Raw genomic sequence first — 17,558 nt, 5'->3', positions numbered from 1 at the left:
AAGGATTACTTTTAAATTTTGGTTCTTGGTTTTAATAATCGGGGAGTTAAATGTTGGGATTTGCAGTACTGTCAGTGCCGAGTCAAGCTTTTCACAGTAACCTTTTGGGTATTTTGCTCTGAGTCCTGGGATTATTTTTTCAGCAATTGCACAACAAAGAGATCTGAGCTGATTCGCATTCCCCACACGTTCACTGTGCATTAACCTCGTTATTGCCAGGGTTGTCTGTGCTGTGGTTCTTCATCATAGTTTGCACGCCGCTTAAGCTGGTAGTACTACACCGTATACCTATTAGTGTCCAGCCCTTATGTCCTTCACAATAGCCATGTTTTATATCTGATGAGCATCTACTGGAGTTAAAACTTAACCCCACTAATCTGCACTAATCTATTTAACCATCTTAAAAATGCCTGTACATTTGGATTACCAGCGACGTACTTTATCCCAAAATCCTGTCTTTTTTTGCTGGAAGTTAATGCATGTGACAACTGGGTGCCACCTTATATTTAACCATTTTTTATCAAAAAGGTAAAAATGCTTTCATAATTTCATATTTGAGGCGGTTTTGGGAAGTAGACTGTCCCTTTAAGGATTTGGCACCATAATATATACTTTGTATAAAAGATAATTAACTGATTATATAGCTAACTGCCAAGATCATTACAAAGAAAGAGCTCATCATTCCCATGTCCTAGTACAAAATATGTGGCTGAATAGCAACTGTGAAAATCGCATTGAATCATCAATCCGAAAATGCAACGCTTAACGAAGATTAACTGGAATTAAACACTTTTAATTACAATTGATACAGCCTTTGGCTACCGTCCAGACAGTACTGTCTTTTTTATGGCCTGTTATGCTCCATTGCAAATCTGATTTAGACGCAACTGTAGAAAATCTGTAATTAAGTGGAATTGTACCTTGGAACCAAAGGAGGCAACGCATTTTCTCTCAGGTTGATATCACTAAGGAATATAAGGATGAATTAAGTTTATGGTGGAACCTGGAGCCCAACTATGCTGAGACCTACCCGTCTATGCAAATAGACCCCCAACCACCCTCTTTGCTCCTTTCATGACCTGCATCTCTCTTCCCACTCCTGTATTCAGGACTTCACCCATGCAGGACCACGGTTCCTTTCCTTGTTCCATCAGGATTTGTACCCGACTTTCCAAACCCACTTCCTAACACTCTCAGCCAGCATCCTAATCAAGCCACCTGAATGACCAACTCTACAGATCAACCAGACCCTCTGAACTCATCCAAGCAGTCCTACTGTTTCACCTCCCCCTCAAACACCGACTAGATTGTAAGCTCACAAGAGCCGGGACCTCTTCTTCTTTTTGTGCGAGTTTGTTATTGTGTGTGATTTTAACAGAGAAACTTCTGGGGCTATATCAATAAATGTAATGATTCTTTGTACATTATAAGCATGTTTCTGTTCCTTTAAATTATATTGCTCTTAGGGATTAAAGCAGCAATATTCTACTCTAGACATTCAACTTAATATTTTATTCTTATCCTTGAAAAGATTTGTCTTCAAGTAATACTGGAAGCTGGCACTTGTATTATTTAACATCAGAAATGTTGGCTGCTTTTCCTGTTGCTATCGTTCAGAAAACAATTACATGAGCATAACAAGCTATCTTAACAATCAGGTTCAAAGAAGTTCAGGGACATTGCTCATTTGTGAATGCAGTTGGCATACCAGTGTACAATAGATATACCCTACTGTACAAGTTCTACATTTCAACACGAAACAACAAAATGACAAATAGCATCTTTCGACAAATATAATCATGTTTACAATAACAAGCTAATTGTATTGGTCTTCAGGATATACTGAATAAAGCCTAAATAGTGTAATTTTTGTTGCATTTTTTAATTGACTACCTTCGTGTAAGGTCAGAAAATGTCGAATATCAGGACCAGGTCATCAAATCTACATAACAGCAATAGTTCTAATATAAATATATATATGCAGTGGAGGGTGAAAGGGGGAAATTGTAAGAACTGGATATTGTGAAGAAGTAATAGTGAGTGAACCAGAGTTTGTTTTGAGTTTTGTTTGTGATTTCCAGAGGTGAAGTCCTGTATATCAAGTGCTGATGAAGTTCTCAAAGTGTTGGCTTGAACATGCACTGACATCCTGCTGTGTATTTTCCCAGCCTCCACCTCCACGGCTACATCATCGATCATATGATGTCATAACTCGGTGCAGCGTGTGTTAAAGGACACCTCTGCGTGTTAAAAGTGCAGCACATTTTATGCAGGTCCCCCTAGACCTTCCGCCCTAGGCTTAATCAGTTAGGCCAGGTTACATCACTGCCAATATCCACAACAGGGACCTATGCAGATTTGTCCTCAAGGGTTGTTTCTCTCTTTTTTTACCTCTCAAGAGACCTGCATAGGACAGTTTGTTCTTGCTTAACTTAACTTTCTCACTCATGTTTTCAAGTTACATATCAGTTTAAATGTGCTACCAAAACCATGAACATTAGAAACATAACAGCATGTAATTTGTAATCCCATATAACATTGTTCACGCTGCTGTAAACCTTTATCACAGTTGAATTAGAAGTGATAATTGGTACATAATTTACTGTTTTGTTAAATGTAGCATTCATGCAACCTGATTATCAAATTTTCAATGCCATTTTTTGTTTCAAATGTGTGCCATTTCACACTAATATACCGTATATGAAGAACCGAAACATTCAACACTTTAAAAAATAAATAAAAAAACACACTTGCAAGGTGATTACATGGGATTAAAAAGAGAAACATCCACCAAGTTTCTGATATTCTCATATAAAATAAAATAGCACCTTCATTAAAACTAGAGAAAATTTAACCTAAACAAATTCTACCATTATTTAACACAATATACCGTACGAATGTATGTTCTTTGCAAATACACACACAGACATATCTTCAAAATATGTTACCGCTCCTACATTTGATTACAGAGACTGAATTTATTAATTCTCTCTTCAAAAATGCACAAACTTATACATATAAATGTTGTCATGTGCATGTCGGAAATTTTATTATTGATGTACAAGTTTTTGGTTATGTTCCTCGTACTTGTAATTAAAGTTTACATTTTTATGTATATTATACATTATAATAGTATAATAATTATTATATTAAATTGATCTATTGCATGCATCACTTTAGTAATATAATGTTTGCTTTTCTTCTTAATGTTTGCCATCCCCTACCCACAAGTGCCGGTGAGTCGCAAAGGCTACACAGAGCAAGGTAGGTACTGAAAGTTTATTTGGATGTGGGGGCTGGAAGGGCCAGGTTGGAGCTGGGTTGGTCAATGAAGGGACTGAGGGGGATTGTGGGTAGTCTAAGGTTAGGGCAGTTAGATATGGGCCCCTTTTGGTCCTTACCCAGCCAGTGATTTGACCAACCACCCATCCTAGCGCATATATATTGGTAGATGCGGCTTTGTCCCAGCATTTGGTGGGGGTCTGGAGTAATGCCTGCAGGGTGTTAAGGTGTCTAGTACACTCAGGCCTTGGTGGTTTTATAATGTCTTAGTTTAATTCCAATCTGTCACGCGCTCACACTGTGTCTTTATTTCATATATTACTGGGGGAGGTTCTTTCAAAGGGTTTTTATCTGCTGTCAAATTGTATGTTTCTAATTTTTATGATCCAATAATTTTCTCGATTTGCTCATTCCTGACACATCAACATTTAGAAAACACACCAGTCGCCTTAAAAAAATAGAATTTGAGCAGAAGCTGTTTTTAATATACTGTTCCCCTTAACAGAGAGTTGACCTGCTAAAATACAGAGAATATAGAGGTCTGTTGATCCTTTGCTGCTTGTAAGCATCCAAAAAAAAGCTGTTTTTTTTTTTTTAAAAGTACTGTTTTAGAGATGAGTGGGGGATAAAACCATACAAAGCATACGTGTCTCAAGGAATGTTTGCATTACACCAGTTGTCTACCCCGATGTGACATTCACTGCCAACATTCCGAGATTCTAATTTAGTCACTGATTAAAAACATGCACTAGGCAATTTATTTTACAGTTGAAGAAACAGGAGATATGGAAAGAAAATAACACCCAACTGTTTTAGGGCTGAGAGATCTCACCCCTCAAGCTGGGAGCCCTTTGTGCTGCTGAGGCTGTTTCTTAGCAACCAGATTTTGCAGCTGCCAGACTACAAAAAGCGAAAGCATGACTTATGGGACGAGTGGCACGTGTGAGAAATGAAGAGCTGAACTGCAGAGCTCGAATATACCTCTCGCAAGGAAACATCTAGAAAAGATGTTGAAGACAAATAGCTCAGCCAGTGACTGGTTTATACTGAGCTGTGTTTTAAAGAGGCTGTATGTCCTCATAACTTGGTGGCCGGCTACCGAAACAGACAATGCATTCAGACACAGATACAACTAAACACTCCCTGAAAAATAGTTGATTAAATATTTTTTTCTGGGAAAGGTTTGGAATTTGGGAGTACTAGGAATGGTGTTCCTAAAGGTGCATTTAATGAGGTTTCAACAAAATAATTCTTCAGTAATTTATTTTTAAATCTGTCCTTATAGCCTATTGATCATATATTAGCACATAAAGACATCAGGCTGCCACGCTCCCAACCCGATTAATTTTATTGACTCTCATTATGCACCCATCCTTCCCACAGACACAGAGCACCTGCTCAGGGCTGAAATGGCACTGCCCTTTGACTGGCAATAAATCAGTTTCATCCGATAATCCTCATTACAGCTTAGTCTTTTTTTATGGAGGTCATCCCACATTCATATATTAATTCAAACACCCTTTTTCTGTGATGTTAACTCTTGAAAGGGGGTTTTCTTTTTACAAGGGGGGGCTGGTTAGAGATGGCTGAGATTTTTTTTTTTAAATATGGGGTTATGGGAAAGAAGGCAACTTTAGATATATCTGGGGGAGAACAGATTTTCTTTTTAACATGGAGCGTACTTTGGAGATTAACATGATGGACTGTGAAAGGATGGGGGCCAGAGTCCTAAATTGATACTAGAAATATTGCTGATAGAAGTCCTGTGTATAAATGTTAAAGCAAGATATAGTGAGGCCACCCTAGATTGGTGGCCGCTGTACTAAACCACAGTTTACTTGTGTATTATCTAAACATCCAGACGGTAAAATCCGTGCACCCATTCCAGATACACCACAGACAAGCAGGCAGTTTCTATATTTTTCATAACCTACCTAGACACCCCATCTCCATATTAGACCTATACATAGGAATGTTTTGGTCATTGAAGACGGGTCTAGCCCTGCTTGTTCACAGCACTATGGGCCAATTCTGGAAAGTGGCTCAGGCTATCTGCCTGAAGGGAAGATGGTTCAACAAACGTCAGATCAGTGAAACTGTAGTCAAAATTTTTGATTGATCAAAATCAATCCTTTGCCCATTTCTATAAGTCTACATTTCTGACTTCCTTGCAACTCTTAGGACTTCAAGAATATAGAGAAGACTGTAATTTTACTGAAATGCTCTTTCAAAATTTAGTGTTGTCTAATGAAAGTATTTTTTGTGGCTAATTTACATGTAATCCCTCAGCCTGCAGTAGTTGATAAATTATAATACACATTGAAATTCAAGGCAGTGGATTTAATACAAGGATTATTTTTAGGGTTTCGTTAACTCAGCTTTCGGAGTATATGTTTCTCATTTTAATCTTTTTTTTTTTTGGTTGGATTTTTTTCATCTTCAAGTCTGAATATATGTCAGCTGTCTCGGTCGATTTTACATGGCTGTCTACAAAAGACATCTGCACTTTGAAATGTCCTGTTATACCTCGTTTTCCTCTAATGGGTTTGAAGATTTCCAATCATATTAAGCGGATATTTCAGACATTCATCAAAAACATTTTGATGTGTACTGCATATCATTTTTACCAAACTTACATTATAAATTATTTGCGCTTTATCCATAGGGTTTCCAAATCCCTATGACAATGTATAACATGTGATTTACAAATAAAAGTTCTAGTTTTGATGCCATATTAACCCCTTGAAGGCTATTGACTATTCCAGCTGTCGGTCTCACTGGTCACCTAGAAAAGAAGCCATTAGCCATTTACTGGTCCATAGTTTGTAGGCCAGTAAATGTAGTTCAAGTTACATAGGATTTCTTCTGGTGAGACCTTAGTAACCAGTTTTCATACACCAGTGTAGGTGGCCATTTATTGATGTTCATGCATCACAAAAAGTTAACAGAGGGAGTACTGTTCACCACACAAAATGAAGAAATAACAAGAGAGCATATGTTACTATTTGAGAGACAGTTGGGCATTCCATGCAGTGGGCCTGTTCATTGCAGTTAAGGTGGATGCTTCAAGCGTAGGTTTGTTAAATTTTTCACAAGGAAGAGAATTGTTTAGTAAACATTTTAAATAAACATTATTGACCCATAATTCATCATCCTGTCTTTTGGAGTCATGAATAAGCCTCCTGCCTTAATCCTCTACCAACACAGAGAGATAGGGGATGTTTAAGGATGTTTGTCTACTCCTGAATCCATGTATCAAAACCTAATTACTACAAATGGCTTAGTGTATTCACAATAATCATAATTCATATAAACTATATATATATATAATATAAAATATATTTAAAAATTAAATATGGAAATAATAAAATTAAATTATTTAGGCTATGGTTAGTGTTACAGAGGATATGTTTAGTCAAAGTATGTTTTCAGAATGCCAAACCAGTTTTTTAAATATAGAAATTCGGCCTGCATGTTTGGTTCTATAAACTACTATAAACTACAATGATTTTCTCCCGTAAGAGCCTCATGGATCGCATAGTACCGTGTGCCAGAAAATGATGTCATATCAGGTATATGGTCACAGGGGAGCAGGAGAGTCACCAATATGCGCTCCCTCACTGAACTGGTACCTGAAGGGCATTATGTGTGCTGCCTCTCTGTGCCATGGCCTATGAATATTATGAAACCCAACAACATGTGTAGTCCTCAACAACCCTGGAAATATATTATTCAGTCTTAAAGCATTTTCACACAGAGGGGTTTTGTGCACAATGCCACCTCCTTAAAGGTTGAGTGAGACAAAGTGATTTAAGTGAAAGACTTGAATGCATATTCAATAAGGAACAGTAAATTAAACACCCACCCAATTCTAAAAACAGCAACAGTAATAATGTTTTCAGCTTTTTTCAGTCTATGCCAGTTTGGGGAAATTCTGATATCTTAAAATGGGAAAGGTAAGGGATTTTTTTTATATACTTGTTATACATTGTTTGTACCCATAATGTTTATTGTTAGCAAAAAGGTTATAAAATAAATCAACTTGTTCAATCCCTCAGTATTAATTTAGTGTGTTTTAGTGTTATTTATTTTATTGGGTTTCTTCTCTCGGACTCTGCAGACAAAATCTATTATTTTTTCATTGTAACGGCTGGCTCCACGCTTTATTAGGACTCAATGGTGCATGTGGGGGAAAAAGTGAGATGACTGCAAGTTCACCTTGATTTACGATGTCATCTGAATGACCTCACTAAGAGTATTACACATGGCCTCCTCGTTCCTGCATGCATTATGTCTGCCAGTTAACAGAAAGTCTATGTCACCATAATTTTTGACACACTTCCATTGACCATTTAATACCCAGTATGATGAATGCAGACAGCCTTACCATATTACACTTAGATGGCAGCTTAGGGTGCAAAGCTATTGGGGAGCCCCTGTCAGGTTCTCACAAAAGAAAATGTGTGTAGGAGAGTTCACCTATCTCATTAGCATCCTCTGGATGAGTGATGCTACAAATGATGTCTAGTATCTATCTACACAAGAAACATATACTTTTCACCATGCAGAATCTTGTTGGACAATCATTGATAAATTGCTTCTCATTTATAAATCAAAAATCTTAATTGAAAAAATGTAGGACATTTATCAATTTATTTTTTCTTGAATCTTTTTGTGTTTTTATTATTGTTAATAGCTTAAGGAGGTTTTGATAATTTAAACTGCTATAAAGGAGTGTGTTTCTCGCCGGAACATTAAATAAAATTGTGTTAATATTTCCCCAATAATATTCCCCTATTCTAAATGCATGGCAATTTGTTCTTTGTGCAGTCCTGTTAATAAATAGATAACTTGTATTTTAACAGTATGTATTTGTATAATTTTATTATATATTATCTAAGACATCACTTTTTTCTAGTATAAGCGTTTTTTGTTAATAAATATTCAGGTCAGATAATTCTTTACTAGGTGTAGTTATGTATTAAGAACATCTATGGTGGAAAGTACTTGAAATCTTGCATTTCCTTTTGCATGAAATGTTCCTGCTGATTGTACACCTCTAACACCTCTTTATACATAACCCCAAAGTTACATTATGTGATCCTACCTGTTTTCCATCCAAGGTGTACAGCTTCTTGACCACTCCTGTTTCCAGTTTGATGGCATCAGTAATGTCTGCCAGGACTTGCTCAAAAGAATGAGCTGTCTTCTTGTTCAGGAGCACACGCACTGCTTTACGTGGTTTCACGCCACTACGGATGATTGTCACCAACTTTGGGCGCACAAAGTCCTTGTTTTCTTTGGACTGGCTGTTAGCACTGCCAAGGGACTGTGGAGACTTTAGAGCAGCTGAAGTCTTCACATTAACTGACCAGTTGGGATTCACATTCTTTGTGTATTCCAGTTTCTTGAAAAAGTTATCAGATGAGCAAACATAGCTTTCACCTAAAATGAAAGACAGTAGAAATTGAATTTTCTTTTACCACCAGAGATTTTTATTATTATTCTACATGTCTGCCCATCGTATTGTTACGGTTATTGGGCCCACAAACAACTTGATAATATTGTATCAACTCTCATTTTGTATTAACTCTCATTTTCATCAAAAGGTGCCATTTACTGTTACCTATAGGGGGAAGAGATACACTCATCCCCTCCATGAACACCAGGCAGTGGCAGAGGGGCTCCTCTACCACATTACAGAACCAACGTTTCTTATACCTTGTCTAAACGTTTGGGCCAGCCATGGTGCTCATATCACCATGGCAACCAAACAGAATATTCCTGCTAAGTGGATCATTCCATTTGTGTTAATTTTTGATTCACCGCATATTTATCTCTTCACAAGTTTCATCGTAAATACGACTTACAGGAAGATAAAACTACATAGATGTTCTTCAATCACCGAAATTGTGTATTTTCCAAATCCCCTGACAGTGATTAGATTTCGACAACATATTCTATAATGAATGGACTTACAAGAGAGGAAGGCAAAATTTGGCACAACATGTTCTTACCAAGGTCAAATTAGTGTCTAAATGAATTTCTGTTAGTAGGAGAACTGTGCCGTAACAAGCAACCATTGTGTTAAACCAATGTAAGGTAGACTTCTATTGGTTACCATAGAAACAATGTGCCTGAAAGCAGGAGACCACAATAGATTTCCTTCTTAAAAAGCCTGCAGCTGCTAGATCTGTTATTCATTCAGTGTTAAATGTTATTTTAAATAAATAAAAACCTTGAAAATGTAAAATAATTAGATTTTATATATTCTCAATGAATTATTAGATATGTACATGATAATCAAAACAAGTGCTGCATGGACCTGCAGCAATGCGTTCTGGTCCTCGGAATTATCCCCAGTGTTGCATAACTCGGGAAATGTAGGATTGACATCCGACTTGTAAGATTAGTATTGCTTGACATTCCCTCTAAACACTTCTTACACTCATCCATTTTAATTTATTTCAGCTTCTAGGCCTCACTGGGATTTGCAAATTAATTGGAGCAGGTTTTGCCTCGCCAAGAAAAAGTACACTGGTTTATTTTAAAAAAAATGCATTCATTTCAGTGTGCTGTTCCTGATACTCGATACCTGTCATGAAATCTAAAAGCATCACTAATTACACATCTGTGTGTTAAAAATTTATTTTTTGTATACTTACCCTGTAAAAGTCTGAGAGAGTACTTTATAATTTATTAACACGTTTAAAAGATCAGTACATTTGCATGTAAAAATATACGTGATTTATAGTAGTACGTGGATTTTCATATGCAAACATTTAATTACTCTGTTTTGTCTTAAAGGGAACCTATCACTAAAGCAGACAAACACTGACTGTAAAACAGCACATCTCGTAAGATCAATTACAAGTGACAGGCTTCCCATTTTCTCCTCAAGACAATTTTTTCGCACTTTCAGGGGAAATCATTCCAACAACTTGAGAAGAATGACATATTTTGCCTAACCGGTAGATTCACTATTACATATGCATGCACATATATGAATTCTTAAGCACTTTTTGGCATCAATATAGCATTCTCACAGCTGGATTCAACAAATGACCGGGCCAGGGACCTGCTTGGGGTTGAGCACCACTGTAAGAGAATGATGGTTTCTTCTCCACATATTTCTCCTCCAAAACTAGTACATATGTCCCAGCTGGTGTCAGATTAGTGTTTAATCACTAGAAACAGATATCTTAGATTTTGAAATGAAAAGTCCACAAACACACAATTTAGTTTTTTTGGAATAAAGAGAACATGCGTCAATTGGACAACCAAGACAAAACCCCTTGAATTTTTGACTGAAGGTTGCATTAGTATGTTAAACTAGACATATGTGGCACTGAACATTGGCTGAAACAAACTTAAACAGACTAACTATTCCATGCCATGTGAAATAAGCTACAAATCTTAAAATTGTCATGGCATTTGTATGTTAAAACAATGCCACCTGTCTATTCACAGCAAAATCTGCTTTTATTTATTAGACAGAGTTATCTTCCAGGCTCCCACAGAAGCTGTGCTGGCAAGTCAGGAAAGAATGGGGCAGATGCTCATGACTAATCATAAGCTATAACAAATAAAAGATAATAATAATAGTGAGCCACTTGGGCGGTCTGGTCAAAGAATAAAGCCCTGAGTGATAAGGCCAGCCAGGTAAATTTTGGTTATTTCATTCCACACTGGGAAAACGGGTTTCATTGGCACCTCCCTGTAATTTATTCCTGCAAACTGTTTAGCTATGTGTATTTCCTAATTGGCTACTTAATTATTCACAATTTTCCCTAGTGGCCGATTCTTTGATATTTAACAGTTTAAATATATTCAATTGGTGTTTAGTTTTTTTGATGATATTCCATCTATGCATGCAAAGTGAAGAAATGTTCAACAAATAGGTGCTATCCCTGAATGACGTTAAGATTTAATTAGTACAATCCTACTCTTGCAACCCGGCCCCTTTGAGCGACAGCTTGTTAAGGGCCACAGCTGCAGGACATCTAGTCTTATACTTCAACCCAGGTAGAGATTCATATGTATTTCTCAGCATCTAGCAGTCATTATAGAGGACTTGAGGTATTAGTTACCAAATCAGGAAGCCTAAGCCAACACACAGCTGTGTGACAGCTAACAATCAGCACACAAAAAAATACAACAAGGGAAGCACTGACCACAAAATCAAATGGCCTAATACCTTCTGTATTAGCAAATCAGCCACGATGCCATCCTGTAGCATTTAACAGATTTCTCCAAGCAGCTAATCACTGGCGAGAATCATTGGATAACGGGGAACTCATTCTGCTGCAGCTTCTCCTTAAGGTATTTTTTTTTACATTCCCTAGAATGTATATTTAAAGTATATGCATGTCACGCTCAGCATACCAGGATAGAACACTACATCTCTACAAGTTGCTCATTGGTCTCAGAAGAGTTCTTCGCCGCCCAACCGGTTCCCCCTTGGGTTGTCTATTTCAGATATCAGAACCAAAGTCAGGGAGCCAGAAAACAGAATAGTCGAGGTTAAGCCGGGTCAAACACAAGAACAATAGTAATAAAATTGCCAGCACAGGATATACCATGATTTGCAAACGTATGACCACCCGTGGGCAAGGTGTTACAGATTCCTTGTCTTTTTTTAGCTCTAAATGAAAAAAAATGACATCACTAACATTTGTACACCCCTGACCACCTTTTGTTTGCACGGCTGCGCTGAAAGATGCAGACAGGCGATGTAGTTGGAGGGAGCAGCAGCAACAGGAGATAGGCTTCGGAGGCCCCTCTGCCGGTAAGGGACCCTGGTGAGTGGATGGCCCCTGTCGATAAAGAGGAGGGGCAGAGATCCGTGGCACAGGCGGGAGGCCTACCCTGGTGGGTAGGTGACAATGCATTGTCCTCTAGTGAGGCTGAGTGGGACTTTAAACTTCCCCTTTAAGATAATAATTGCTATAAGGATAGGTGTGCTTAATCTTTAGTTTTCAAAAATAAGGTTTACTGGCTCATTAACTGAAGCAGCTTTACTCACTATTTCTTTATTTTAACTATATTAGGATTTAAATCCTAATAAAGTAATCATTTTCACAGCTAACATAAAAGAATGGAAGAAAGCAAAGTAAGCACACAATCCACATTCCTAAGAGCTGTATGCAGAACTGGAACTTTCCATTAGCTTGGGACAGCTAAAAACACTGGGGTAAGTGGAAATCTGGCTAAATACCAGTTTATTGCTGAATAGAGAAAATGTTTTGGTAATAGAAGTGAAAATGTTTTCCCACTTTATGAAACAAATAAGAAGAACTTCTGAGTGGTTGTTCACTACAAATAACCAATGTATAACATGTAAAAATAACCTTAGAGCTATATTGGGGGGATAGGTTAGAGGCATGGCTGGGTAGGGCTCCAGTATGTTTGTTGCTGCTTTGCGAGATATTAATTGCAGTTTATATTACTGAGTAAACCATTTAGAAAATGAATACTTTATTTAGAAAATTTTAATTATTAATACATGTTTTGATGAGGAGAGAACATGGCAACTCCCGACCCAGCTGGATCCAAAATGTCCCAATTTTGTGTGCACATCACCAATCTTCAAGCACTTTCTCACGGTCCTGCATAGCTGCCACACTGTCCTGGCTTAGCAGATATTGGGGATCATGGCCCTTACTGGCTCAATGAGATGTAAAACCAATGGCGGTATGTGCTGTTGCAATACAGACCGAAGTTTCACTTCTTTGCAAATGTTCTGTTTGTATTGAAATTCTGTTGCCCTTCTAGAAAGTTGTGACACTGTTTCAGAACTCTGTATCCATAGCTTAGCAAACTGTGGCGTCTTCTGCTAGAGATTTATTTTTTGCCATGCAGCTCCTCCGTAAGGTTATTATCTCAAATATCTTAGGGTGAGGCAATTGAAAACAGGATGCCGCAACAAGATAACAGCTGTCACATAAAGCACAGCATAAATGATCAGGGATATTTTTATAGTATTAGAATTAGCAATGCGAGTAATCTGTATCTCCAAGCTTTACAAATGGTCAAAGAAGGGCACATTTGTAGTGGGCTTTGAGGATGAGGCTTTACTGAGATACTTCATGTGCCATTGTGGCCCATTGTTTTTTGGTTTTTTTACATTTAATTCAGCAATTATGTACAAGAAGAATAGCATAGTCACACATTTAATTTGCATATCCCAAAGACCTGGAGAAGCAGGCTTCACCTGGAGACTCTGGGTCAGGTATCTTAATTTGTAAACATATTTTCTACTGCTTATATACATTATTATGTTTTTAGGACTGCAGAACACTGATCAACACTTTAACATTTTGAAAATAGTGACAGGGATTTGCATCCTAAAGGAGCACCATCACTCCTAAACAGGACCCTAGAGAATAAACAGGAGGACCCGGTGTGTGCATTAAGAATATATGTGCTAAAAAGAAACAAAATCTAATGTTGCAGTTCTTCTGTATTTAGTGAAATGATGTTTTTATATAGCTATTTCAGCACTAACATTACCATGTCATTGGCCTCCTTAGATTATACTAAATCCAGTGGGAGGATCGAAATAGCTTCTACCATTAGCCATACGTTTTCGGAAGGAGCGAGTTGCTTAGAAACTAGCATGTAAATATCTAGGTAATGAACATTTCTAGAAATCAGTATTAATATCCAAATCTATGTCTATAAAGAAAGCAGATGCCTTGAGCAAATTTACCACATCCCTGGAAGCTCTTCAGTAAGTTCTGAAAAGACATTTTAGGCTGAGGAACATTTACAGTTTTGTGACATATTGTGGGGCAGGTGGAAGCTCTAACCCAGGGGTTCTCAAACTGCGGCCCTCCAGCTGCTGCAGGACTACATCTCCCATAATGCTCCTTCAGCTAAGGGGCTGGCTGAGGAGTATGGGAGATGTAGTCCTGCAGCAGCTGGAGGGCCGCAGTTTGAGAACCCCTGCTCTAACCTGTGTCCTACCTACCCTGAGACTGTTTTAAACATTAGCTCTTTGATGCAACTCAACATCTGTCCTGAACAATATAATATATCAGCAATATATAGCAGCAAAATGTCTATACTCTCCTTAATAAGGGACGAAATATGATGTCTCCAAGTATTCCTCTTATTCCAAAGATGTGTATACGACCAGCAAGAGAAAATTCCACTCAAATATATGTTGGAAAGAAACTTCAGTCTTTTCACGAGTACGCAGATGAGATATGGAGAAAAAAAGAAGTAAATAGCATAGACTTGATAAACCAATATATTCCCTAGGCATAACCACAGCTGACTTTTTGGGTCGTTGATGTGTGTTAGCACCCGAGTTGGTCTCGGTGCTTATATGTAAATGCAGAATACAAATTTATTGTTTTTAAGTCCAGGCTATTTACTTTTTTTATCCATATATCGTCTGAGCACTCGCAAAAAGACTGAAGTTTCTTTCCAACATATATTTGAGTGGAATCAACAGCTGTCCCGACCATCATTGAAACTGTATCTAGTAAGTTAAAGCTATGCTGAAATAAGCTGTCTATTCACGCTCAGAACGGGTGTGCATATTATACACAGGTACAAAGTAACACAAAGTCTACATTCATTTTTTCGGAACATTTTGTACTAAATTTAGCATGGGCGCAGAATTATGGATTAAACACAAGATTTTATGTTACATCATTTGAGAAACAAAACAACACTAAGGATACCACTCAAGCTTGCAGTCTATAGAGTCAATCAAGAAGGATGTTTCACTAGAAACAATGACTTTAAAAAGGACAGAAACATCCTAAAATGGTCTTGGGAAATATATTCAGAACATTAGCTCGCAGTTAAATGCATAGTACACAATTCTTCTTCATTTGGGCACTTCATAAATCACATCACAGCAGAAGGCTCCTACAGAGATCACATTGTGTTGTACATAAAATCCCTTCAGTGGATTTAAAGCATTTAGAGCAAAACTGAAATGCTGGCCACAGCAGCTTACTCTGCGTTACTTTATATAAATCTATGCCAGTAAATGAATTGGCCTGGGGGACTCTTATCTCCTCCATTCAGAATGCAGAGCTCTTTCAGCAGCAAAAAAATCGGATATAATATTAGTATCTGACACAGCAGAAAAGAAATATGGCACACGTGAATTAGCATGTGTATTTGGCGCTGTGTTAACATGTGGGTGGTAAATGGATTATTAATCTTAACAACATGGGTGGGAGCATGTTAAAACAGCATTTCACCCAAATTAATGTTATTAACGCATATGCTACTTCCTGGTCTTTAATGCATTTTACCACAGGGACAGATTGCATGCGCCGCCACCACAGTGGGTATGCCATATGTATAATAGGAAGGTGCACCTGTGTCCACTGGCCATTGGAGACCTAGGGAATTCCTTTCCCACATGAATCTCTATTAGTGCCCCTGGGAGCACAGCAACTGATTATTATTGCAAGTAGGAAATAAATGTCTTTTATGGAAGTTGATACATGTTTTTCTATGCCGACCTGATAAAAGGTAACGTTACATAACCTTGAGGGATTGCCAAGCTCTCTTCTTCGGATAGAAACATCCATGGTTAAGAAAGCATATGTAATTTTATTTATTTTCTGTGTTGATCCAATAAAAGCCATCAACAGTTGCTGCTTCCTTGCCTGAAGAAAAAGGAAATTGATCAGGAGATTGGGAGAATCAAAGCCTCACCCAGAGACTCATACTGAATTGCCACCCTTTTTAAATTACATATGTACAGTATAAAAGTACGGTATATATGTGTATGTGGCACAGGTGCTGTACTAAGGACTGGAAACATGTCTGTTACACAAACTATTTACCATATAAACAGGTAGCAGCATCATAACTGTGGCCTATATGAAGGGGTCCTTAATGCCTATAACTGATTGTTTGACTCTATCATCCAGCACTGGATTCTCAAGGTGTCCTTCCGGACATGCACAAGGACTGGTGTCTACAGAATGCAAGAGAATGTAATGAGATAAACAGAAAAAATAATTAACTGATATTGGTTACGGTCCAGAAAATACAATGATGAGAAGAATACCAGTTCTTACTTGTTACAAAATGGATATCCGTTTTAGTGCCCCATATACTGGGCCATCCTTAATTAAAATAATAATAAGAATATCTTGCAACAGTTAAAATTATCAAGGTTACCCCACTTTCATACTTTTGATACTCTGATCTCCCCCGAGGGCCCAGGAAGGTGTAAAAGCAATGGAGGCCTGTGATGTTGCATCCTAGATCTCCATTGCAGTTCCCACATAGCCTCCTTGTGACACCAGTTGGGTAAGGTGGACTTAATTATGCTATTAGGAACTGTTTGTGCTATCCACTTTGTCCTGCTTTATCTCATGTATCACCACTATTCCATCTACTGGTGACATTCACTGGAAGGAAGGCAGCTGTAGGCCCCTGATGGTCCTGAATAGCCATTGCTTTTGCCCTATTGAAGTAGTACCTAGGTTTTTCGTTTGGTCACAAATATCCTACAGAATCACATAATTCAAAACCACAATCAAATCATATGACATCATTCATAATTTTGCTTCACTTGTAACGCGACGTTATTAGTGAACACCCAGTATCTTAAGTTCTCATAAGGATGCAGATTGTACATTTTTTAAATAATAAAAACATTCTGCTTTTTTTGCAGCACAAGAATTGTAGAAACAATATTGGGGAACAATAAGTCATCATCATTTTTTTACCTTCTTCCAGCTCATCCATGCTGGAGATCTTGATTGATCCATCAATAGTGTAGATGTAACGAACACCCTGGGGAAGGTTGATGTTATCAGATAATGACCTGGTCAAATCAGCCAACAAAGCCTCAAAACTTCTGAAACGATCAGATGATACCGCGTACACTATCCCTTTGAAGTAGCGGTCTCCATTACGGTAAAACCTGACTTTTTTGGCTTTCTTTTCGTTGCTTAGAGCTTGCAAAGTACGTGTTCGGTAGAAGCTGCAGTGAGCACTGTGAGTAGGACTGGGCAACCCATTCATTCGAGATGCCCGTGCGTTCCTGGAAGTCTTATCCCTCTCATCGAAGTGACCGAAATCAAGCTCCATTTCTCTCTGGCTTCAGGGACCTGGAAGAGGTATTCAAGCAGAGATAAAAATGTTACTTGCCCAGAGAAACCAGAAAACCCCTTGTAACATTAATAATTCCATTTAGTTGTTACCAGAGCATCTCATGTTACTCAAAGTTTGTAAATAATTAATACCAAAAAGTGTCTGCACTAAAGCATGGTTAAGTGCAGAGATTGTTA

General features: G+C 37.8%; 1 protein-coding gene across 4 annotated transcripts in view; it reads right to left on the bottom strand.

Annotated features, from left to right (window-relative positions):
- Window positions 1-17,358, bottom strand: part of LOC149298108 (neuronal migration protein doublecortin-like) — a 31,846-nt gene extending 14,488 nt beyond the window's left edge. For all 4 annotated transcript variants that reach the window (XM_089487700.1, XM_089487701.1, XM_089487702.1 and 1 more), the window contains exons 1-2: window positions 16,995-17,358; window positions 8,390-8,727 (exon numbers count right to left, since the gene is read on the bottom strand). In XM_089487700.1, the coding sequence (XP_089343826.1) occupies window positions 8,390-8,727; window positions 16,995-17,358 (702 nt within the window). The remainder of the gene's footprint in view (window positions 1-8,389; window positions 8,728-16,994) is intronic.
- Window positions 17,359-17,558: the final 200 nt, after the last annotated feature.

Source organism: Sceloporus occidentalis, unplaced genomic scaffold, assembly GCF_023333645.1.
Source record: "Sceloporus occidentalis isolate IW3139 unplaced genomic scaffold, rSceOcc1.0.p SCAF_34, whole genome shotgun sequence".
NCBI lineage: Eukaryota > Metazoa > Chordata > Lepidosauria > Squamata > Phrynosomatidae > Sceloporus > Sceloporus occidentalis.
Note: the sequence above shows the minus strand (reverse complement) of the source record. Positions and strands in the feature narration are given on the sequence as shown.